This window comes from Paramisgurnus dabryanus, chromosome 1 (genome assembly GCF_030506205.2).
Source record: "Paramisgurnus dabryanus chromosome 1, PD_genome_1.1, whole genome shotgun sequence".
NCBI lineage: Eukaryota > Metazoa > Chordata > Actinopteri > Cypriniformes > Cobitidae > Paramisgurnus > Paramisgurnus dabryanus.
Genome location: NC_133337.1, coordinates 31,101,209 through 31,125,175, shown reverse-complemented (window position 1 = coordinate 31,125,175; position 23,967 = coordinate 31,101,209). Strand labels below are relative to the sequence as shown.

The following is a 23,967-nucleotide window of genomic DNA, read 5'->3' as shown; positions in this document are numbered from 1 at the left end:
GAATTTTTTTCTGAATACATTTTATACTTTGCAGAAATGCATACAGGTTTAAAACAACATAACTGTGAATAAATAATTGCAGAATTATAATTTTTGGGTGAACTATCACTTAAAAAACATTTACTTACATCACTTCATTTTGTAATGCTAAAAGGATAGTTCACCAAATTTTCTTTTAATTCTGTCATCATTTACTCACCCTCAAATTTGTTCTGGTAAATACAAAAGAAGATATTTATAAAAAAAATTACCAAGCAGACCTGGGGCACCATTGACTTCCATATGATAAAATAATAATACTATGGAAGTGAATGGTGCCCCAGATCTGTTTGGTTATTAAAATTTTTCAAAATATCTTTCTTTGTGTTCAGCATAACAAAGATTTTCTTACAGGTTTAAAACAATTTGAGGGTGATTAAATAATGACACAATTTAAATTTTTCGGTGAACGTACCTTTTAACACATGATTAGTTAGAAAGTAAGAAATTAGATGCTACTGTTAGAAAAGGTATAGTATATCTCCTACATAAATGTCCTGAAATAATACCCTGACTTTATCTGTATAACACAGGCATTTATAAATAGAAAATGCTGCACTGCTGTGTGAATGTAAGCATGTAAAAACCCCTGTTGAAATACCTTATATTCCCTTCGATCTCATAATCAGGCAGTCTGATTGAGTGCATAAGGAAGAGAATACAGAAAAACAAGACACACACACACACACACACACACACACACACACAAGTCACAAGTATTAGTAGACAGTGCTTTTTTTAATAACACTGACTTACTCCACCCGTGTTGAATAGTGATTTGTGTTAGGTATTTAGTAATCAGTTTAGTAAAAACATAAGCGTAGAGTTTAGGTGGGGAGTGATGTCACTGCCATTAGAAAATTTGGAATTGAAAAATAGACTAAGATGCATTTCGCTGTTTGCAAAGACAACTCTTTCTGACTAGTAAAAGTCTTTATCCAGTTTTTTGTAAATTTATTTTTTTAGATATTCTGAACGTAGTTATTTTTATGATTTCATAAGCTGAATGGTTCTTAAATTAGCCAAAAACTGCTTTTTGTCAGCAAACACTGGCAAAAACCCCAACTACTGTAGATCTTTATAAGCTACGTAGATCTGCAACACAATCTCATGGCTAATCGTACGTATTTTACGAGGTGGCTAATTTTTATTAATTTGTACGATCACATTCCTACATTTTTGTACGATTTGCTTTGGGGTTATCGGTGGGGGGTATCATTATTGTTTTTTTTTACAGAATTCAAACATTTTTGTACGATTCACTTCATATTCGCCAACTCGTAAAAAACGTACGAATTCTCACGAGATCAGGGTAGCTTGGCTTTGCATACAAATGCTAATCCGAGACCATCTTCAGGACAGGCTGTTAAATGGAGATATTCACAGAAAGAAAAGCAAGAGAAGATATGAAATGTGGGGGAACACAGACAGTTTGGGAGTAATGAAAAGATCTTACATGAGGGGGCAAACACACACAGACAAACAGAAAGTAAGATGGTCGTATGTATGCACACCATTGTACATACATCATGTACATCATTATAACAGTGACAAGAACAGACATGAGAATATTTCCATGTGCTTTTGTAAAGATAAAGGCTTTGATTAGCATCTGATGGGTCTGGCGTGCACATGTACTCCCCTGTTTTCTGGTAGATAAACATAAACATTCAAAACATTCAAAAGTGCTTTGGCGTCCGGAAAAACAGCAGAGGTCAGTTTTGGTTCACAGCTCTCCACTACGTTGAGTAAAATGACAAGCTTTTAAATAAAATTATTAATTTTGACACACAGCATATATACAGTAATTCGTCAGTAAATGTTCTCTTACTTGCTCCAGTAGACTTTCCCGCTGATGGTCTGCATTTCACCTAGCATGGCCAGCAACAGAGATGATTTCCCACAACCCACCTGGCCCACGATCATGGTCAGCTGACCTAAAGTGGCCAATGAGATGGTTACAGATTAGGATGTTCAGGTGTTGCCCCTGTGGTTACCTGGACAGCAGACAACTCAGGGCCGGATCCGCACCGGAGCTGCTGACTTCAGTGCGGATCCAGTGTGCATCCATCCTGGAGTCATCTGCTGTCTGGGTATATGGATGGATGCTGTCTGCGGGAGCTGGGATGACTAGAGCAGGCTACAGGGATGTCCATATGTTAAGCTTACAGCTTTAACTCATTCCCCGCCAGCATTTTTTCACAAAGGTTCTCAAAATGCCTTCCAGGAAAATTTTCTTTATTACCATAAAACTACCATAGATTACCATAAAAACTCATCAGGGAAGCGTCAATGGCCGGGAAGCGTTTTGTCTCAATTGACAAAATAACTCGTCAATGGCAGGGAAATAGTTAATAAGCCTTGTAAGCCACGAGCAAGGACATTGACTATTCATATCTGAATTCCTGTAAAGACTTGAGGTTAAAGATCTCTGTGTACTATGTGTGGGAATGTATCTATAATAATCAATAATGTATCTGTTTTTATGTACATGACTGATGGTAGCGCCAAGTTACAATAATGCTATTGACTATATTCAAATAACTCCTAGGCCGTGTACCTGAAGGGATCCTGATGTTGATATCCGAAAGCGTCGACAAACAGCTTCCCCATGTGAAGAACCCATCATTCACCTTGATTTTGACCGATAAAAATACAAATAAAAAGCAATTGAATTACAAAGTTTGAGGCAAGCCAGCACACCAAGCAATGCAATAAAGTCTGACGCACGCTGCTCTTTTAATCTGCCACCACGCAAGCTGCATCTGTCACATTCATATCATCCGGATGTGTTTTAAATTAAAATTTTCCAATGTTTATTTACAGCAATAATAACACTCCCATTCACTGGAACAGTACAGTAAAATAGTGAATAGTGGGAAAAACAGAATACTGATAAATTATAAACATCTGTGAGAATAAGAGAGAGAAAGAGTTGGTGAATGACTGAGGTGAAGGAGTATAAATGTCAGTGTATATTATATTCATATCAGACCGAGCGGATGTGACAGTGGGTCAATGTGGGAGATTGCATGTAGTTTTACACAATGTGTGTTTTGCTACTAAGCTCATTAGCTTAAAGGCTATTGCTGTCCAGAGGGACGGCAAAGGAAGTCAACCCTCCGGGGGACAAAGAAACAAAAAAATAAACAATAAATTTATGTCCTTCTGATTTTAAGTGTCGTTCTTCTCATGAGAATCACGAAGTGCACTCGGCGAAAAGCTTAACCCACAGCTGAACCCAAACCACCTTTAAATAATACCATGCCTAATATGTGGGTTTTAAACCAGCTGAGAAAGGAACGAACATGTATGTGTATGTGTTTGTGTGTACATGTGAACATGTGTACCTAACCCTAACCCTAAACTAAATTAAACTTTTAAACTAAATTTAAAGGCATTGCAATATAAATTTTCTAAGAACATTACATAATATAATTAATGTTTGAAAAAACATGTTAGGTATTTAACTTGAATGTTATAATGTTTAAAGTCCCTCTGTGGTGAAAATCAAGTTTTTATTGTTTATTTATATGTCTCTGTGGTGAGATTTTCAAGGACAAAATGAAATCCGCGGTTTGAAATCAAAACATGCAACCAATCACGTCACAGTTGAACGAGTGGATCAGTAGTTCAAGCCATAGATATAAATTGCATAGACTCTGTGTTTTACAGGATTTAGGCCGTAGCTGTATCCTATCTAGCCAGAACCGCAGTTTTTCATCCTAACCCCAAACCTAACCCTAAACCCAACATTTCAGGTCGTAGCTGTATCCTATCTAGCCAGAACCGCTGTTTTTCCAACCCCTGCCCCCAAACCTAACTCTAAACCCAACATTTCACGGGTTTTAGGCCGTAGCTGTAACCTATCTAGCCATACCACTGTTTTTTACCCTAACCCTACCCCCAAACCTAACCCTAAACCCAACATTTTACGGGATTTAAGCCGTAGCTGTATCCTACCTAACCAAAACCGCTGTTTTTTAATCCTAACTCTACCCCCAAACCCAACATTTCATTGGATTTAGGCCGTAGCTGTAACCTATCTTGCCAGAACCGTTGTTTTTCATCCTAACCCTACCCCCAAACCTAACCCTAAACCCAACATTTTACGGGATTTAAGCTGTAGCTGTATCCTACCTAACCAGAACCGCTGTTTTTGTCCTAACCCTACCCCCAAATATAACCCTAAACCCAACATCCTGCAAGATTTGTCCGTAGCTGTATCATATCTAGCCAGAACCTCTGAAACTGCTGAATGTCGCATCTATGTACATTTATATCTATGGTCTGAGCTGTTGCAATTGAGTGAAGGCGGGGACTAATGTGCATATTCATGGGTTTGCGTATATTAAATGAGGCAAGGATATATGGTTACATTTGAGCTATTTTAAACTTGAAAAAATTACTGTCACAGGAAAACGTACAAATGCTATTATAATGCTAAAAATTTTGTTTTAATTGATAAAATTATCTGCAGGGGGACTTTTACTTTAACTTATTTTTTTACGTATTTTTTTAACTTGTATGTCTCTAATGCAGGGTTCAAGCCAAACGCGGTAGAGATGTTACTTGTTAAGTCAATGCAAAGATGCAATTAGGCATCCTGCGGCGTAGATGGCGTGGAACGAGCGGCGCAGATGGGGCGTTCTGCGCGAATTGAGCGTTGCCGCGGGAAAACGCGTGAGTTGAAAAATCTGCGTTAACCAATCAGTGACGTGTTTACAGGATGCGAATTTCTGCGTGAATGTCTCGAAATGAATAGAATTTCACGCGCGAATGTTTAAGTGTACAACTACGCGCGAATGGCACGTTTTTGCCGCCTCTACCACGGCTGGTGTGAACGCAGCATAAGTTATCCAAAACTCTTCAGAATGGAGCCCAACGGTTGGCTACTTGTATTTAATCATTAAGTTATTTGAAAACAGTTTATTATCTTGTAGTGCTGTTTGAGAAAAAGCATTTTGATAGATGTGTTAATTTAGGTCATTTGAAAATATTAAATACAAGGGACTAAATCTGCATATTTAATTAATTATGTAATCCTTTGAATTTCTTTAAATTATGATGCAATATATTCTGTATTTTTCCTCCTCCTGTGAGTGCGACTCAATTTGGGCATGGCCAATTCAATTCCAATTTCAATGGTTTTATTAAGAGCCTATTCTTACATTGAAAGAGTTGCCTTACTCTAGTTATACTTTTTTATATTCTCAGGCACACAATGAGTAAAACAACTTATTGGCTGTGACTTGAAGGTTATTGACATGTAAATAAGAACAAGCAGATCTTGAACTTTAGCTCTGTGTTTGTGTGTAAGAAGCATTGAGGACCAGTGCTGATGTGGTCGTTGTAGAAGATAGTGAGGAAAGTCTGACCTCTACGGCGATGTCCTCGGTCTCTGAGGGCCGCAGTTGCCTGCGCATAGGCTGCTCATAGTTATCCATACGATAGCGTCCCTTCCTGTTTATTGCCTTCGTCTGTAATGATAGAATTAAGGCAAATGTTAAAGCAGAAAACATCACATGACTGTCAAAAGCTGTTGCTAAATTTAATCCAGCTTTTACCACACTTAGTGATTTGACCTGAGAGTGAATCATGACTTAAAATATCATTTCAATTTTATTTAAAAATGTATGTCCCACTGAGGTCATAACCCTATTATAAAAAAAGAAACATGACTTCTCTCTCTCTTGTGCAACCCCATTTTCTCCACTTGACACCCTCTTTCCCCTGATGTCCCCCTTCTTCCCGCCACACTAAATCTTTCAATCCTCAGTCTTCAGCCCAAATCTCTCCTTCTCTCTTTTCTTCACCCCTTCTTCCAACTCTCTTATATGCTATATAGTTATATGCTTCTCCGTCTCTCAGAAAACAGCTGAGGGTCACTGTGCTGACCAGAGAGACGGCTTGTCTTCAACACTTTTATGAAATCTCAGCCATTCCCAAAGACGTGCTCCCGTTTCAGGCCCCTAAACGTAGGAGAGTCGCCTCTAGAGACGTGACAGTGCTGAGTATCATGTTTGCTGTTATTTGGGGTCAAACTGCAAGTTATGACGTCAAGCTTAAATCTCAATCAGATTGTTTATATTTCATATTTATGCTTAGTGCAACTTTACCAAACTCACTTTTTTTACTCTTGAGGTCCAGAACGAAATGACGTAATTAAATGTAAGTTCGAGAGGAGTTCACCCATCTGATCCTTTAATATTACCATGGTATAAAAGCACCCTCTTACGTCTCGACGTCAGTTCTTTAGGCAGACCCCTCCTACCTTTCTACACACCCTATGGCTGTCCCTATATAATCATCATAAGTAGTCCAAGGGGCAAATGAGACCTCAAGTGTCCACCCCAAGCCTCACTACAGCAAACAGCAGGCTAAAACTGTTTAACACATGTGCTAAGATTATATGGGCAGAACTTGTGAACTGTTGTGTAACAAGCCGCCTTCTTTTTTCTGCTTTATATATATATATATATATATATATATATATATATATATATATATATATATATATATATATATATATATATATATATATATATATATATAATGTACATAAATAAAGTTTTTGGCTGAAGAACGTTCTTTCAATTTTCTAAACTTCAGAAATGCAAATATAGATGACAAGATATTAAAGAATTAAAATAAAAGTTCTGGTGAATATGCCTAAAACGCTTATAAAACCACTCTGACATGAATAAGATTTAGTAAATATTTAGAATAATATTTTAAAATAATAACTAACTTTTGAAAGACTTATGGCGATTTCAAAAAGCATGCACATGAAAGAACACAGGCGCAAAAATCGTCATAATAAAAATTGTATATATTAAATTATAAAAATTTATAAAAAATTTAATTTTACATATTTTTTATTTTTCTTGTCAAAAATGACAATCGTATTGCTAGATAAGACCCTTATGCCTCGTTTGGGATCGTTTATAGACCTTTGAAACTCCGTTGAAAAAAACTGTTAAGTGTTGAGTTAAGTATTAAATGTTGGGCTCTATTAAAGTCCATTAAAATAAGAAAAATCCTGCAATGTTTTCCTCAAAAAACATAACTTCTTCTGGACTGAACAAAGAAAGACATCAACATTTTGGATGACATGGTGGTGAGTAAATTATCTGGATTTTTCTTTTAAGAAAATGGAATATTCCTTTAATATGTGCTTTTTAAGTATTAATAAACAGCCAATATCTTAGTAATATTAGTGTTAATAACCAACCAGTTAATAGTGAGAATTGAAACTACACTAAAGTGTTAACATTATTTGTATTAATTCACCAACGTATTTAAAGGGAGAAGGACACATAAAAACATTTATTTTAAAGTTAGACTATACATTTTTATGTTAATTTGATGTAAAAACTGTTGTATTATATATAATTGTACAGTCCATACACAGTATTTAGTTCAAATACATCAGAGGTAACTGTAATTAAATTACTGGAAAAATAAGAGTAATCCCTTACTTTACTTTTTCAACGATTAATTAAATTACAGTAACTAATAAGTAACTATTAACACCCAACACTGGTAGAGATAGAGCGAACAAAATTAAAATAATCTGGCCTATTTTACACACACAACTATTTTAACTACCTCATCTTGGCATTGTTAGCATATGATTTTAAATGATTTTAAAAGATTTTTTTATAAAATGATTAGTGAAACATTTTATGCATCTTAAAGGAACAGTAAGTAGGATTGTGGCCAAAACTGGTATTGCAATCACAAAACTTGTGGCTAAAACTGGTACTGCAATCCTGGCCAGACCACTGTTTTGAGTGATATAAGTATTTGAAATGAATATGATTTCTTAATGTCTAGTGACATATCAGGGCCATTTTATGATTAATTGATATACATTTCTTAAAGGGGTCATATTATGAGATTTTTTTAAGATGTAAAATAAATCTTTGGTATCCCCAGAGTGCGTAAGTGAGGTTTTAGCTCAACTTACCCCACAGATAATTAATTACAGCATGTTAAAATTGCTAATTTGTAGGCCTGAGCAAAAGTGTGCCGTTTCTGGGTGTGACATTTAAAATGCAAATGAGAGGATGAAGTCTAAACACTGATCACAATGATGGTGGTTTGTTGTAATTGAAACTCAATTGTGCTGTCAAGTCCTTCTTTTCTCCCTTTTTCTCTCTGCACTAAATGGCAGTGCTGTGGTTGGATAGTGCAGATAAAGGGGGCGGTATTATTCTAATTTGCCTTGCTACCTACCTCACAAAACAGGCGAAATCTGAACGACCTAATTTTTCACATGCCTGCAGTAAATGGCTTACCCAAACAAAGTTACTGGATTGATCTTTATCACATTTTCTAGGTTGATAGAAGCACTTGGGACCCAACTATAACACTTAAACATGGAAAAAGTCAGATTTTCACGCTATGACCCCTTTAAATACTGTTCCTTTAAAGGCAGGGTGCATGATCTCTGAAAGCCAATGTTGACATTTGAAATCACCTAAACAAACATGCCTCTACCCCAATAGAATCTAGACCTTCTTTTGATAGACCCGCCCCACACGCAACTCAGGCAACAATGTTGGTTGGTGGACAAGCCCCTTACTGCTGATTGGCTACAAGTGTGTTTTGGTAGTCAGTCCGGATCCCTTTTACAAAGTGTTAATCAAAAATCACACACCCCGCCTTTAATATGAGCTCAAAGCATATTGGAATGCACCTAACCCCACCTGTATACTCTGGCACCCTCTTATGAGGACCATTGTGTTAGTAGATCTTGCCCATATTTTAATGTAACGGCTATTATAATTGGTAATAGACAAAATGTTTTGATTTCGTTTAGTTGAGAACACAGAAGTGTAAAGTGTTTAAATTATGTTACTACATGCCGCTCTATTTTCTATAGCTCTGACCCACTGTACAGCAGCAAATCTTTTTTTTTAGATATTTTTGAAAGTTAAGATTTTTGTCTTGGAATGGTCTACAAATGTTGAGAAATGTCTTTAGGTGCAAATCTGTGAGCACTCACATCTCCCGGGTATTTGTATTTCTTTCCAGAGTCTACAGGCATAGACAGATCCCCATTTCGCCAGCTGTCATCTCCAATCTCATCGCTCTGCAGGAACTCGCCAAGCTTCTGGACGCTGGAGAGGTGGCAGTGCATTTAGTAAATAAACAAATTCTCAGAAAGCAGATTATGCACACCTGTGTTGACCATATTTTCAAATGCATCATAATTTTACCATATAACGTTTACAAAGCAATAACGTTCAAAAGTCAATATATACCAGGATAAAAGAATATTGGATTACTATTCTAGGTAGTCACGTACCTGACCAGGGCCTTGACGGCAAACCTGACCACCGTGGAAAGGAGAAAGAGTGGAGTGACCAAGATATGGAAGAGAGCCAAAGAAGCAAACGCCTTTTCTGGACCGAGCCTGGCCTTCTCAATATAGGCGTGGGTGACAAAGGTCTACAAGCAGTTGAGGAATAAGCTCAAGGGTATGTTTGATGTACATCACATATTAAATACTAGAAGTAAATAATGTTGATAAGGTCAGTGAACATGTTTGATGTACATCACATATTAAATACTAGAAGTAAATAATGTTGATAAGGTCAGTGAAGATCAATCTCTTACCGCTAATACTGCAGCAATGGGGATGGCTGCATTCATAAATACTGAAGAGATAAAGAGAAAATGAACCACAAACTATAAGCACCAATTTGTCATTTGCAAAACTGGAGAAATTACAGTATGTGAAATATAAGGCCTATAAGATGGGTGGAGCATATGGTGGGAGGTGCCTATGACATAGGGTGGGGCATGTAATTGAGGGGAGGGGCATTCGTACTGGACATTGACGTGTAGAGGGCAAAAGTCTTAAGACTGGTCAGCTCTTTTTCTCGGGTCTCCTCCACACGATTACAGAAGATTTTCTCCCACGCGTAGAGCTTTAGTAGCTTTATTCCCTTTAAGATCTCTGTTGTCTTTTTAAGACGGTCTGTCGAGTAGTCCTGACAAAAATGAAGAGTCAAGAACCATTGTGTGTTGACAAAGCATATACAGATTAACCCAGTAAAGTGTAAGTAAATTTACCAGCGTACTCTTCTGTGTTTCTGCCAACTTGGTGGCGATGAGGTACTGAACCGGGGCCAAGAGCAAAATCACCCCGGCCCCTATCAGGGCACTATCACCCAACAAATAATACAGCAGGATGACTCCCATAATAATCTAGAAGCAATAATGACATAGTAAATTATTTTTTGTCTTAGTTAAAAAGATGCAACTGATTCAGCTACTTTGGCAACATTCTTGCATGCAAAGATGTACCTGAACTGGCATGGCCCACAGGTTGGGACATAAGAAGAGAAACCACATGAGCTGATTGGTCTCTATGGCAACTAGGTTGTTGATCTGGCCTAGGGTCATCTCCCCCATGGACATGTTTGAGGTTGAGAGACGCAGAATTTTATTGTAAATCATGGCCTGTGGAATGAATCCAACAAGTTGTTGGTCAGATTGTGGGTCATTATTAAATTCATTTACAGTAAAATAAATCCTCAAAAAGTGACTTGAGAGAACAGTTTTAACAATGGAGAATGAATTAGTCTTCTCAAATCAACATTTCAGAGACAGAAAAATTAAAACAGATACTGTTAAATCCTCAAAGTCTCCATACAGTCTTTTTCAAAGAGAAAAGCCCTGAATGTTCATCAAATGCTTGAAATCTTTACATTGTCTAAAGAGGATGAACCAGTGTAGATCAGGGATAAACTGAAAAAATTCAGATTTCAATATAATAGAATATAATATGGGACAGAACACAGAATAGGATGGGATGGGACGGAATAGAATAGAACGGAAAGGAATGGGATAGGATGGAATAGAACTTGATAGGATCTGATAGAATACAATGGAATGGGATAGGATATAGAATAGGATGGGATAGAAAAGAACTTGATAGGATCAAATAGAATGGAATGGAATGGAACGGACGGGACGGAGCAGCGCAGAGCAGAACCAAATGAAACGAAACGAAACGGAAAGGAATGGGATAGGATAGGATAAAATAAAACTTGATAGGATCTGATAGAATGGAATGGAATAGGATATGGGATATGATAGGATAAAATAGAATAGAATAGAATAGAATAGAATAGAATCTGATAGAATAGAATGGAATGGGATAGGATATAGGATAGGATGGGATAGAATAGAACTTGATAGAATCGAATAGAATGTAATGGAGCGGAACGGAAAGGAATGGGATAGGATAGAATAGAACTTGATAGGATCTGATAGAATACAATGGAATGGGATAGGATATAGAATAGAATGGGATAGAATGGAACTTGATAGGATCAAATAGAATGGAATGGAACGGACGGGACGGAGCGGAGCAGAGCGGAACAGAAAGGAATGGAATGGGATAGGATAGAACTTGATAGGATCTGAGAGAATGGAATGGAATAGGATATGGGATATGATAGAATATAACTTGATAGAATAGAATAGAATAGAATAGAATAGAATAGAATAGAATAGAATAGACTTTGATAGGATCTGATAGAATAATATGGAATGGAATGGGATAGGATATAGGATAGGATGGGATAGAATAGAACTTGATGGAATCGAATAGAATGGATGGAATGGAATGGAATGGAGCGGAACGGAAAGGAATGGGATGGGATAGGATAGAATATAAGTGGATTGGATCTGATAGAATGGAATAGGATATAGGATAGGAAGGGATAGAATAGAATAGAACTTGACAGGATTGACTAGAATAGAATGGAATGGAGCGGAACAGAAAGGAATGGGATAGGATAGGATAGAACTTGATAGGATCTGATAGAATGGAATGGGATAGGACATGGGATAGAATAGAATAGAATAGAATAGAATAGAATAGAATAGAATAGAATAGAATAGAACTGAGAGGAAAGGAATGGGATAGGATAGAATAGAACTTGATAGGATCTGGTAAAATAGAATAGAATGGGATAGGACATGGGATAGGTTGGGATAGAATAGAATAGGATAAAATAAAATAAATAAAATGGGATAGGATAGAATAGAATAGAATAGACTTTGATAGGATCTGATAGAATAATATTGAATGGGATAGGATATAGGATAGGATGGGATAGAATAGAACTTGATGGAATCGAGTAGAATGGATGGAATGGAATGGAATGGAGCGGAACGGAAAGGAATGGGATGGGATAGGATAGAATATAAGTTGATTGGATCTGATAGAATGGAATAGGATAGGAAGGGATAGAATAGAATAGAACTTGACAGGATTGACTAGAATAGAATGGAATGGAGCGGAACAGAAAGGAATGGGATAGGATAGGATAGAACTTGATAGGATCTGATAGAATGGAATGGGATAGGACATGGGATAGAATAGAATAGAATAGAATAGAATAGAATAGAATAGAATAGAATAGAATAGAATAGAATAGAATAGAACTGAGGGGAAAGGAATGGGATAGGATAGAATAGAACTTGATAGGATCTGGTAAAATAGAATAGAATGGGATAGGACATGGGATAGGTTGGGATAGAATAGAATAGAATAGGATAAAATAAAATAAATAAAATGGGATAGGATAGAATAGAATAGAATAGAATAGAATAGAACAGAATGGAAGGGACAGGAATGGGATAGGATAGAATAAAACCTGATAGGATCTGGTAGAATAGAATAGAATAGAATAGAATAGAATAGAATAGAATAGAATAGAATAGAATAGAATAGAATAGAATAGAATAGAATAGAATGGGTTAGGACATGGGATAGGACATGGGATAGGATGGGATAGAATAGAATATGATAAAATAAAATAAATAAAATGGGATAGGATAGAATAGAATAGAATAGAATATGATAAAATGAAATAAAATAAAATGGACATGATAAAATACATTAGAATAGAAAAGAAAATGGGTGGGATTGAATAGAATAGAATAGAATAGAATAGAATAGAATAGAATAGAATAGAATAGAATGGGATAGGACATGGGATAGGATGGGATAGAATAGAATATGATAAAATAAAATAAATAAAATGGGATAGAATAGAATAGAATAGAATAGAATAGAATAGAAAGGAATGTGATGGGATGGGATGGGATGGGATGGGATGGGATGGGATGGGATGGGATGGAATGGAATGGAATGGAATAGAATAGAATAGAAAGGAATGTGATAGAATAGAATAGAATAGAATAGAATAGAATAGAATAGAATAGAATAGAATAGAACTGGATATGATAAAATAGAGTAGAAAAGAATAAAACATAACAGGATGTGATCTGATAGAATAGAACAGATCTGAATGGAATAGAACTGGATAGGGAAAAAGAAGAGACAAGATGTGATCAGACCCAGAACACAACTTTGCTATTCTAATAAGGTGAGAATTTGTCTTCTGTATTATGAACTACTAAAACATTTAAAGCAGTGAGGGTGATAAATATGACAGTTTGGTTGATAACTCTCTCCATGTTTGACTTTCAGTAAACTCCTGAAAACTTACAAGCAGTGCCCCACGCAGGTTAATGCCAGTTTCTATGGTGACGTAGTAGGAGGCCTGCAGGAACGTTCGCTGAAGCACCAGCGCCAGGAACAGCAGAACGGCAAGAACAGAGGTATTCTGCAGGAGCTCAATGGAAGACATGAAGTAAACTCCTAAAGTCATGTTTCCTGTCTGACAGATCAACACACATACATAACACATTAAACTCATTTGGCTTTTCAGCAATGAATGAAGTCACATACAAGCACACATACATTTATCACCAGTGAAGTTTACATTGTGAGAATATATTTGGCAGTGTTTGCAATAGCCTAACTTTTGAAAATGTCATTAATGTCACCAATACGAGGAAATTTAGCTTGGTTTCCACAGACAGTGTAACATTTTATATGCAACAATGTTTACAGGTTTGCTTGAAGGACACATTTGGGGTGGGGATAGTATAGTAAATATCATTATCCATAGACCAGGACAACCCAAACTCAGTGATATCATTCACTCAATCAGCTTAGTTTCGATTTTGTTCAAGTTCTCTCACATTTAATTCTTTCTTATCTAAACCACTTGAGAGTGTTATGAAGCAAAGGCACATGACATCACGGTCATCCGAGCAGGAAGTACGTGCTATGTGAAATCTAATAACTGCTCATCTCTCAGGGCAATGACATAAGGGCGTCTCATTAATAGAGACGACGCCTCTGTGACATCACACAGGAAGTGATAAATGGCAAGTCAAAACAGGAGACATCAGACCCTGGACGTCACACTGATAAATAAGCACAGTCTAAATAGCAGCACAGCCAACCAGACACAAATTATTTAATTGACATTTATCCGAATAACATCTTAATTGATTTAACAAAGCTGCGACGAATGAGCTTCAAAATAAATTAGATCATCTGTTACCCTGTCTGTGAGATTCAAGCTAAAGTCTCATTATCTTATTATAAGGGTAGGAGCATCAAAGTTTGATTTCACATTAATTTCAATCTTTGACATGATCTTACTCAATATTAAAGATATCAAGGTTATACCTTCACAGAATGTCAATCATGACAATGATTTTATGAAAAAAAAACTGAAAACTGTAGAAAAGTGATTGGGCGCAAAAATGTCTAAACACTAATTAAAAATATTTTCACTAATGGTTTGGATGCCACTGTATTTCCATTGCATTGTATAGTTTTTTCTCTGCATTTTTCACAAACACACAATATTAAACTAAACACACACCTTGTTTGTCTTATCAACCTCAATTGGGTCATTTAGATGTGTCACAATTCCAGAGATACACAGTGGCCCGGCAAAACCCAGCAGGTCAGCCATGTACCGGAAAGTGCTGCTAAGGAGGATTGGCCGTCCGAACGCCCTGTACATGGACTTCCAGATGGATGGGGATTTCTCTGGGTCCTCTGTGTTCTGCTGTCAGAATGTGCCAAAAAATAAGATACAATGAGACTTCTCAATACTACAGTATAGATCTTCCTGAATACCATGTAAGTTCATTTAAAACAGGGGCACCATTCACTTCCATAGTATTATTTTTTCCTACTATGGAAGTCAATGGTGCCCCAGATCTGCTTGGTTTTTGTTCTGCTTAACACAAGTTAAGACATTTTGAATTTTTTTTATAACCAAACAGATCAGAGGCACCATTCACTTCTATAGTATTATTTTTTCCTACTATGGCAGTCAATGGTGCCCCAGATCTGCTTGGTTCTTGTTCTGCTAAACACAAGTTAAGATATTTCGAAAAACGTTAATAACCAAACAGATCAGGGGCACCATTCACTTCCATAGTATTATTTATTTATTCTACAATGGAAGTCAATGATGCCCCAGATCTGCTTGGTTATAAACATTCCTAAAAATATCTGCCTTTAAATTTCTGCTGCATACATACTTAATAAAATTATATTAAGTTTGGAACAAGTTGAGGGAGGGTGAGTAAATAATGGCAATAAATGTATATTTGAGTGAATTATATCTCAATAATCAGTGGCGGCTGGTGACATCTTTTTTCGAGGGGACTTGATGCGAAGTTCGTCACAACATGTATGTAGCCCGTCATGTGTGTGGTTCGTAATTTCAAAATGTGTTCAGCGCGTCGAGTGATCCTGTGTGCATCACGTGTCTTGTCAAAATAAGTGCCTGCTGCAGATGCGTCTAAAGGGTTTATGATTAAAGAGACACTTGCGTTTCTCCACATACCCTCTGTTCTTCATAGGCATCCTTCAGAGACATATAGTTGGTCAGGGCCCTCATTGCTATAGGCAGCTTGCCAATCTTCTTCAGCTCAATCGGCCTCTTATGGGCTCCAATGATCAGCGGGTTCATCCACCAGTACGTTGCCTTGGACAGGAGGTTAACGAATGGCTGGAGGAATCGGACGCCGAGGTCCTGCAAGTCCTCAGGAGGCTTCACCCTCTGGGGGTTTGTGAAGAACACGTACTTCTGCAGGTAAGGTGAAATACAGGTCAGAATAAATTCAAGCTTTTAAATGCGGTAGGCATGATGAAAAGGCACGGGTCACAGGGCATGAGATGTGCAATGGGTTTTCATACAAGGCTTCTTAAAGGGATTGTTCACCCTCAAAATGAAAATTGGCCAATTACTAACTCGCCTTACAAACCTCTATGCCTTTCTTTCTTCTGCAGAACACGAAGATATATTAAAAAACATTGGTAACCAAACAACACTGACCCCATTGGCTTCCACTGTATGGACACAAACTACCAAGACATTTATCAAAATATCTTCATTTGTGTTACATAGAAGAAAAAGTCATATAAAGGTTTTGAAAGACGTCAACTTAACCTTTCTGTCAACCTTGGTCGCCAGATCACAATGCTGGACAGAAAGCTAATCTGTCTCCCTAATAATGTCTGCAATTAAACATGATTAGTAATCTGCATTTTGCCCATCTATGCCTCCGGTGAACCTACCCTGACTCTGATGACATTGATCTCGACTGCCATGAGCAGGCCATACAGGATCACCAGCAGAGCTGTGATACAGAAACGAAGATGCTGCACCCCCAAATCCGCCTCCGCAAATTTCCACAACTTGATCATCTTGGTGATGAAAGCCAGTATCCAGTAGATGAATAAAGCTGTGAAAATAATTTTGATGTTCTCGTTCTTAATTTTAAGGAAAGAGCTACAGCAACATTTGATGCCGACATCACATTTGCATACTGAGAACAACTTACCCAACAGCAGTTTGGGGAAATTGGCTGTTTCTATATTGTGATAATATACAACCGACGTAGTTGCTGCTATGAACCCCATCAATGCTGGCATGAAAAGATGGAGGTGATTTGATCCCATTTGCCTGAGGTGAGCCATTCATACACAAAAAATACAAATAATGCACAATGATAACCACAAAAACATTTACAAAATTGAATATCTTTATGTTTATATTGTATATTTTTACGTAACGGTATGTAAGATGTGTACTGTAATAGAAAGTTAATCTTTTCATGTCACCGTTTTAACATTCGTGTTTTACATGAGCATCTATGCTTACACTGTCTGAAATAATTTCATAAACCTTTTTGAATAAGATACAGAGTGTCTTTTTAAACTAAGTGTTGGTAAACGCTATTCATACTAGCTTTGCCCACCAATGTCTGGTTGGACGACTAAAATTTAAAACAAGATGATCAAAACTGCTACTACTGTAACTTAGTGTAAACAGAATATAACGTTAAAAAATATGCTATTTGCACTTATTATAAATAGCCGCTGCCAATAAGATATCATGGTGTTGCTTTAGGTCCCTTATCACTGTGGAAAATGTGTTTTGTGTATTGTTTGTGTGTCGAGTCTCACGTGTTGGAGACGATTCCCTCGGCGATCTCGCACACATGCACAAACAACAATGTGAAGGTGAGGATCCAGCGGAGGTTGTGACCGGGAAAGTGTAGCCAGGTGTTATGGTGGATCTGCACTTTCGAACTCTGGCTACCCCAGCCTGGACACACACACACATGCATATCAATATTGTTATTAATAATTATTTGCTTCTATGTGCAAAACATTTATATTACTAACACCTTTATGATTTAAGTAAAAAATGTAGTCAGAGTTTGTCCCAATAGAATTAAGAGATGATGTCATAACAACAAACCCAATCTTTTCTATTGCTCAATAGACACGTGCACGCCTGTCAAACATGAATTCATACCAATAAAAAGGATAGGGAACGTGATGAAGAGGAGAAACACATGTGGGACGAGGTTGAGGGCGTCCACGAAGCAGCCATTATCCAGGACTCCATTGTCCACGCTGTAGGCGTTACTACCATTGTCGTTCCCACAGAAAGACAGGGCCATGTCAACTGATCAGCCTAAAGGAGCCAAGGGGTTGTCAAAAACAGTCAATGCAATAAACTGAATGCTTAATCCCTAACTGACATTAATTATCATTGCTATAATTATTATTGACTAAAGAAGGTCTAAAGGCATTTGACTACATTGATCTTGTGCCACCAATCAGTATAAGAGCCAGATTAACTAACAATCTCTAGGGACAGAGCCTTGCCTTTACCCCGCAGCCAATTCATTTTATCTTATTTACAAAGTTTTTTAGGTGTAATATCTCATTCAGGAGAGCTGATTTTAGCAAACTGACCAGAGAGTGTGGGCGAAAATAAATTACTTTATATCCTCAGACAGTTTGTTGCCCATATACGCTACTGTTTAAAGGGGTGAAAGCGTGAAAATCTGACTTATAATTTTATACCCAGTGCTTCTGTTAACCTAGAAAATGTGAAACAGAACAACCAAGTAACTTTGTTTTTGTAAACCATTACAAATGTGAAAAAATAGCTCATTCAGATTTCGCCTATTTTGTGACGTAGGTAGCAAGTCTTATTACAATAATACCGCCCCTTAATCTGCACTATCAAATCACGGCACTACCATTTATTGCAGAGAGAAGGACAGATAGAGTCCGAAAAATACTATTTTACCAATTAAATTAATCTCTCTTCACAAACAAAATAAACAAGAATAAATAAATATATATATATATATATATATATATATATATATATTCAGCAAATTGCAGCATAACCCCTAAAATCACAACAGAATCATAAAGAAAAAAAAACAATGCAGCCCTAAACAGCAAATTCTGGTCTTTGAAATAAACTCCCTGGTAGATAAAATGAACTCAACCTGAGTGTACATGCGTGACCATCTAATCAATTCCAGTGGAGAGTTCAATTAACTCGGCTCTTGGAATCTAATTTTAACAATTGTTTTAAAGTTAAAATGTAACTAACCCTAACCCAACAACAGAAAGATTTATGCTGCAATGCATGATCAATATAGCACTAAACTAATCCATGAATCCCAGCATGCATTGCAGCTGATTGTTTCATCTGAATAAGTTTGATTGTTGAGATTTGAAGGATGAGTGATAATGATTTAATGTGTCAGTAATTATTTCGATTTACCTTATCATAGTGCATTTACAAAGCAGAACAATTATAACAAACACAAAAAGATCAACCTCATTATGTAAAGCAGCTTAGTTTTATCTCGTCTCTTAACCAATTTCAGCTTAACTTCAACCTAAATAAAACACATACAAACTCTGAAAAAGAGAATAAGTGTTTAACCTAGTGAAAGTCAAGAGTCAAGGGCTTAACTAAAGCACATACTGATCACCATAATAATGGTTTGTTGAACTTTCACTTTTTTTCAATATTAATGGAGAGTGCAAACATGATATTGATTCAATGGGTTTAAAAGTCTCCAACAGTGCCACAAAAGTCCCAACATTTGTCAGGTTTGCTTTTTGGAAAAAAGGCGCCAAAGGGGTCTTGAAAGCTGCTAAATCTAGTGACAAAGTCGCCAAGTAGGCAACACTGCTTTGTGATGCTGAACTATGGTCATGTCATGGCGCACTTTCTCAACATTTAACTCTTAGATGTGAAGATAAAACATGCTGCTGAACACAAATTAATTAACTCCTAAATACAACCCAGCCACAAAGTATCCCACAACACAAACTATAGTCAGTAAAAAAATAAAGACACTTTTTTGCTTGCCAGAGAGAGAGAGAGAAGAGAGAGAGAGAGAGAGAGAGAGAGAGAGAGAGAGAGAGAGAGAGAGAGAGAGTGAGAGAGAGAGAGAGAGAGAGAGAGAGAGTGAGAGAGAGAGAGAGAGAGAGAGAGAGAGAGAGAGAGAGAGAGAATAATTGACAGCACAATTCAGTTTCAATTTCAACAAACCACCATCATGGCGATCAGTGTTTGCATTTCATCAGCTCATTTGCATTTAATAGGACACACTCAACAATGCTACATTTTTGCTCACACCTAAAATTTTTAACATGCTGTAATAAATGATTTGTGGGGTAGTTTGAGCTAAAACTTCACATATGCACTCTGGGGACACCAAATAATTATTTTACATCTTTAAAAAAATCTTACAATATGACCCCTTTAAAAGGTTGGATCACATGTCTGAAATGTTTTTCGTGATCTTAAAATATTAATGATGTTTACACATTTTTTTGTGGTCAAAAAGAATTTATGCCAATTTGTTTCATTCGAAAACTAAAATCTAAAGAAATAAAATAATGAAGAAAAAGCACAATAAATGGGAACTCCTTCAATACTATTTCAAAAGCATTTCAAGGCTAAATATATTTAAAGTAAGATGGCTACTTTGAAGAAGCAAAAATTTAACAGTTCTGATATATTTAGTCACCATATCTCAATTGTTTAATTCCACGTTTATTCTAAAATGTAAAAAAATATTCAAACCAGCCCCGAAAATGTATTTGAAAAACGACTTACCAGAGTAATGTCCCTGCTTTAGTAAGTTTTCATGCCCGTTGACTGAAGTAAGTGACAGTAATATTATTTTTAGCTGCGGTGTATCAGCTGCTCATGGTCTCTCTGCTCTCTTGGATCGGATTTCCAAACTTGAACAGGAATGTTGGCATGGACGTGCTGAGAAAATAGAGATCCGCATTGACTTTAGTTGTGTTTCAAAACCACTTGGACTGCATTGGTGGGTATCACATTGTGTCAAAAAGAGGTTGTTGTTTCTTTTAAACACAACATCACGAACTGTTTACCTCAGATTTGTATTGTAATGACGCTGAAGGGTTTCTACGTCTTCAATACGATGTTATTTTAAGATAGCCTCGGTCTTGCACTTGCTGTGGTGTTATAGTGATCACTGAAATCGTTTTATAACCCACATAAAATCATAACCAATCGCAATTAAAACATACGATGCCCATCATTGATATTAGATAGTAAAGCACTATACAGGATTATCGCGCATGTGCGATATTTGGATGATTTTAAGATGCGGTGCACGAGGATTAAAAACGCTTACCTCAGTGACTTTCTCGTTTTGATGAAAGCCTCACATATGCATGTAGGCAATTAAACAGACCCGCGTGACATTAAACACGATGATGGTTGTATGTCGGTGTCCTTGTGGTACTGAAGAAAGCGCATGTCCTTCGGCGTTGTGTTGCTATGGCGTCAGATATAAAGGAGGGATGCCGGTGCACGAGCGCATATCGTCAGATGTAGGTCAAGAATAACGGGCTCAAAATAAAAACTTTAATCAATATGGGTTTTTGTTGACAGGGACATTATATTATATATTTTTGAAGTACAATACTTTTACAGTCGGCATGATTGAAAAATAAAATATTTTTGTATAACAAAAATTGACAAAATAAATGTATGTATAGGATAATAACTGGTCCATGTAAAATAGTTTTGTATAGATGGGCTTTATGGTTCCTACTGAAAAAATATCTAAAACCAGCATAAGCTGATGAGCTGGTTTTTGCTGGTCTCCCAGCTTGGATTTAGCTGGTGCTGGTTTAGCTGTGTCACTTTTAAATTGGCTGACCAGCTTTGCCAGGCAGGGAGAATCCGCAAAAACCAGCTACCACTTCAAACTAGCTTATACTGGTCTTAGATAGAGAGTAGGGATATTACGAAATAATTGAGTTATTGACTAAACCCAGCCTGGTTTTAGCTGGTTAGCATGCTGGTTGGGGGGGGGGTTGCTCACTTTTTAGCTGGTCAGCTCCAGCTTAACCAGGCTGGAAGATAAGTTTTTACTAGCTTTGCCAGGCTAGGAGGAGCATCCTAAAACAGCTAAGACCAGGCAAGCATCCTAGCCAGCATGGGCATGCAAGCTTCCAGCCTGTTCAAGCTGGTGGGTCAGCAGGTCTCCCAGCCTAACCAGCTAAAAATTGCCAAAACTCGTTCTAAACTACCCTGCTACACTATCAGAACCAGCTAAAACCAGGCTCAGAGAACATCTTATGCTGGTTTCAGCTGGTCTTTAAAGGGTGGTACTCAGAGGCATTTCTACAAATATTAACCCTTTGATAGCTAAGAGACAACAGTTAATCCTCAAGCCAAAATTAGCCTTGATGGATTTCTTTCAAGTTTGTTTGACTCGAAGTTAGGACTATGCTTAAAAAAACTGCTTAAATAATCTGTTAAAAATGTATTATAACATCTTAAGCAAACATAAAACACGGAACTATTATTCATAAAATCATGAAATATGCTAATTAAGCCATGATTGATTGAGTTATGTTTGTGCACTTAGCAGATAAAATTATCAAAGTGACTTATAGTGCATTCATGTAGGCTATGTTCTGACAATGACTAATTTTAAAGATAAATGTCACAACCGACATCATTTGAATAAAAAGTTGTGTGGTACCCAAATTTGGCATGGGTTTTTAAAGGACTTCATGAGAAGCAGAACCTCATCTCCAGAGGGACAGAACTCAAGGGTCACAGATGGATTGGAGACTGAAGTGTGATGAGAACTGCCGTGGGGTGCATGCGCGTGTGTACGACTGAAGGAGCGAGTGTGAGAGGTTGTAGACGCAATAGGGTTGTATAGAGGTTAATGGGTACATATTGTATATTTATGATTGCCTGCGTCTCCCTTGGGACCAGAAGGGGGCAGCCCTAACCGAGCCTCATCCCTATTAACAGGAAGTAGTACAGGAAGCAGCCCATGTGTGAGCCATCAAAGGCCCTGTGGTGACACCCAGAGCCTGGGACGGGTTGCCGTGGCTGGGGACAGAAGGATGAAGTCGAGGCTGAAGGATTCTGGAGGTCAGGAAGTCAAACACAGCCTCTTTGAGAAAGTTGCAGTTTCCCATAACTAAACTGAGAATCAGTGATTTCCACACGCATGCATGTGGCGTGGCGTGCGTCATCAAATAAGACACATCATGCGTACAGAGACGCTCTTAATGTCCTTGACTCAATCTCATTATTCTGTTGTTTCTCTGCATTGAACCTGTGACAGGAATTATTATACTTGATCATTCTATATCAATCTAGTTTTTGAAGTTTAATAAAAGTAGCCTATTTTTTAAAGTCATCAAACATTTTGGCCAGACAAATAATTTATTAAACCTATGTTATACAACCTTAAGCTAAATGAAAACACTTTGAAACGTAATATAGGAACATAATTATGGCTTCATTATAGGTGAAAGGGTAATTAAGTTTATAAAATTTAACTTGCATTTTATTTTATTTAATAGTAACATTTCTACAGTTTTGAAATGTTTTTAAATAATAAATGATCTATTTTTACCATTTAAAAAGATGATGATGGTTGATATTTAAATTTAAAGCATTTTGTTGATTAAAATGAGATAAAGGGATTAAAGCAGACTTTGATTTGGACTACAAGAGTTCACTTGAATGTCATTATAACAAACAATGATAATATGCTGCCATCTAGTGGTTCACACTTTATTTACACTTATTTAATTAGATTTCTTAGAGATCATTAGGTCAGACAAATAAAGCATTAAACATATATTAAGCTTAAAGAAACCACTTAATATATATTGAAACATAATAATGCATTCATGCAGTAAACGTAAAACGCGGACACGTTTAATGTTTATAATGAAATTACAAGGCTCGTTTCTTTCAACATTTTTAATCAGTTTTTACTATGCTAAATCATAATAAGCCGGCTAATGTAAAGCATTTTGGGGATAAAAGGAAACTTCAACTTGGCCTTTAAGAGTTTACTTGAATAGATGGTAATTATAATAAAGATTGATTATATGCTGCCATCTAGTGGTTTGTATTTTATTTACACTCGGTGGTTAATTTTAGTTGCAAACAATATGAGCAAGACAAAGTTATTTTCTTAGGGCCATCAATTTAACTTAAAATCTAATACTTGATCATTATTCAAACATAAGCACTATTATGTGCAACATGTTAGTAAAGAGATCAAACCTAAAACAGCTGTCTTCTGTAAAAACTGAAAGTTGGATTAACTTTATGTGAAAATGTTAAGGTGAAAAAACATTTAAAAAATATTTAAATTGGTAACGTTTAA

At 36.8% G+C, this 23,967-nt stretch overlaps 1 protein-coding gene across 8 annotated transcripts in view; it reads right to left on the bottom strand.

The window, feature by feature from the left end:
• Positions 1-21,134, bottom strand: part of abcc9 (ATP-binding cassette, sub-family C (CFTR/MRP), member 9) — a 49,347-nt gene extending 28,213 nt beyond the window's left edge. For 2 of the 8 annotated variants that reach the window (XM_065289779.2, XM_065289780.2), the window contains exons 1-18: positions 20,947-21,133; positions 20,397-20,552; positions 17,772-17,933; positions 17,417-17,558; positions 16,792-16,913; positions 16,526-16,692; positions 15,792-16,034; positions 14,814-15,002; positions 13,581-13,751; positions 10,360-10,515; positions 10,126-10,260; positions 9,881-10,043; positions 9,667-9,707; positions 9,356-9,498; positions 9,053-9,167; positions 5,418-5,519; positions 2,600-2,672; positions 1,871-1,976 (exon numbers count right to left, since the gene is read on the bottom strand). In XM_065289779.2, the coding sequence (XP_065145851.1) occupies positions 1,871-1,976; positions 2,600-2,672; positions 5,418-5,519; positions 9,053-9,167; positions 9,356-9,498; positions 9,667-9,707; positions 9,881-10,043; positions 10,126-10,260; positions 10,360-10,515; positions 13,581-13,751; positions 14,814-15,002; positions 15,792-16,034; positions 16,526-16,692; positions 16,792-16,913; positions 17,417-17,558; positions 17,772-17,919 (2,216 nt within the window). In that variant the 5' untranslated portion in view covers positions 17,920-17,933; positions 20,397-20,552; positions 20,947-21,133. Of the gene's footprint in view, positions 1-640; positions 674-1,870; positions 1,977-2,599; positions 2,673-5,417; positions 5,520-9,052; positions 9,168-9,355; positions 9,499-9,666; positions 9,708-9,880; positions 10,044-10,125; positions 10,261-10,359; positions 10,516-13,580; positions 13,752-14,813; positions 15,003-15,791; positions 16,035-16,525; positions 16,693-16,791; positions 16,914-17,416; positions 17,559-17,771; positions 17,934-20,396; positions 20,553-20,680; positions 20,785-20,946 lie in introns of all 8 variants that reach the window. The other 6 variants (XM_073814559.1, XM_065289777.2, XM_065289782.2 and 3 more) reach the window with 6 other exon arrangements.
• Positions 21,135-23,967: the final 2,833 nt, after the last annotated feature.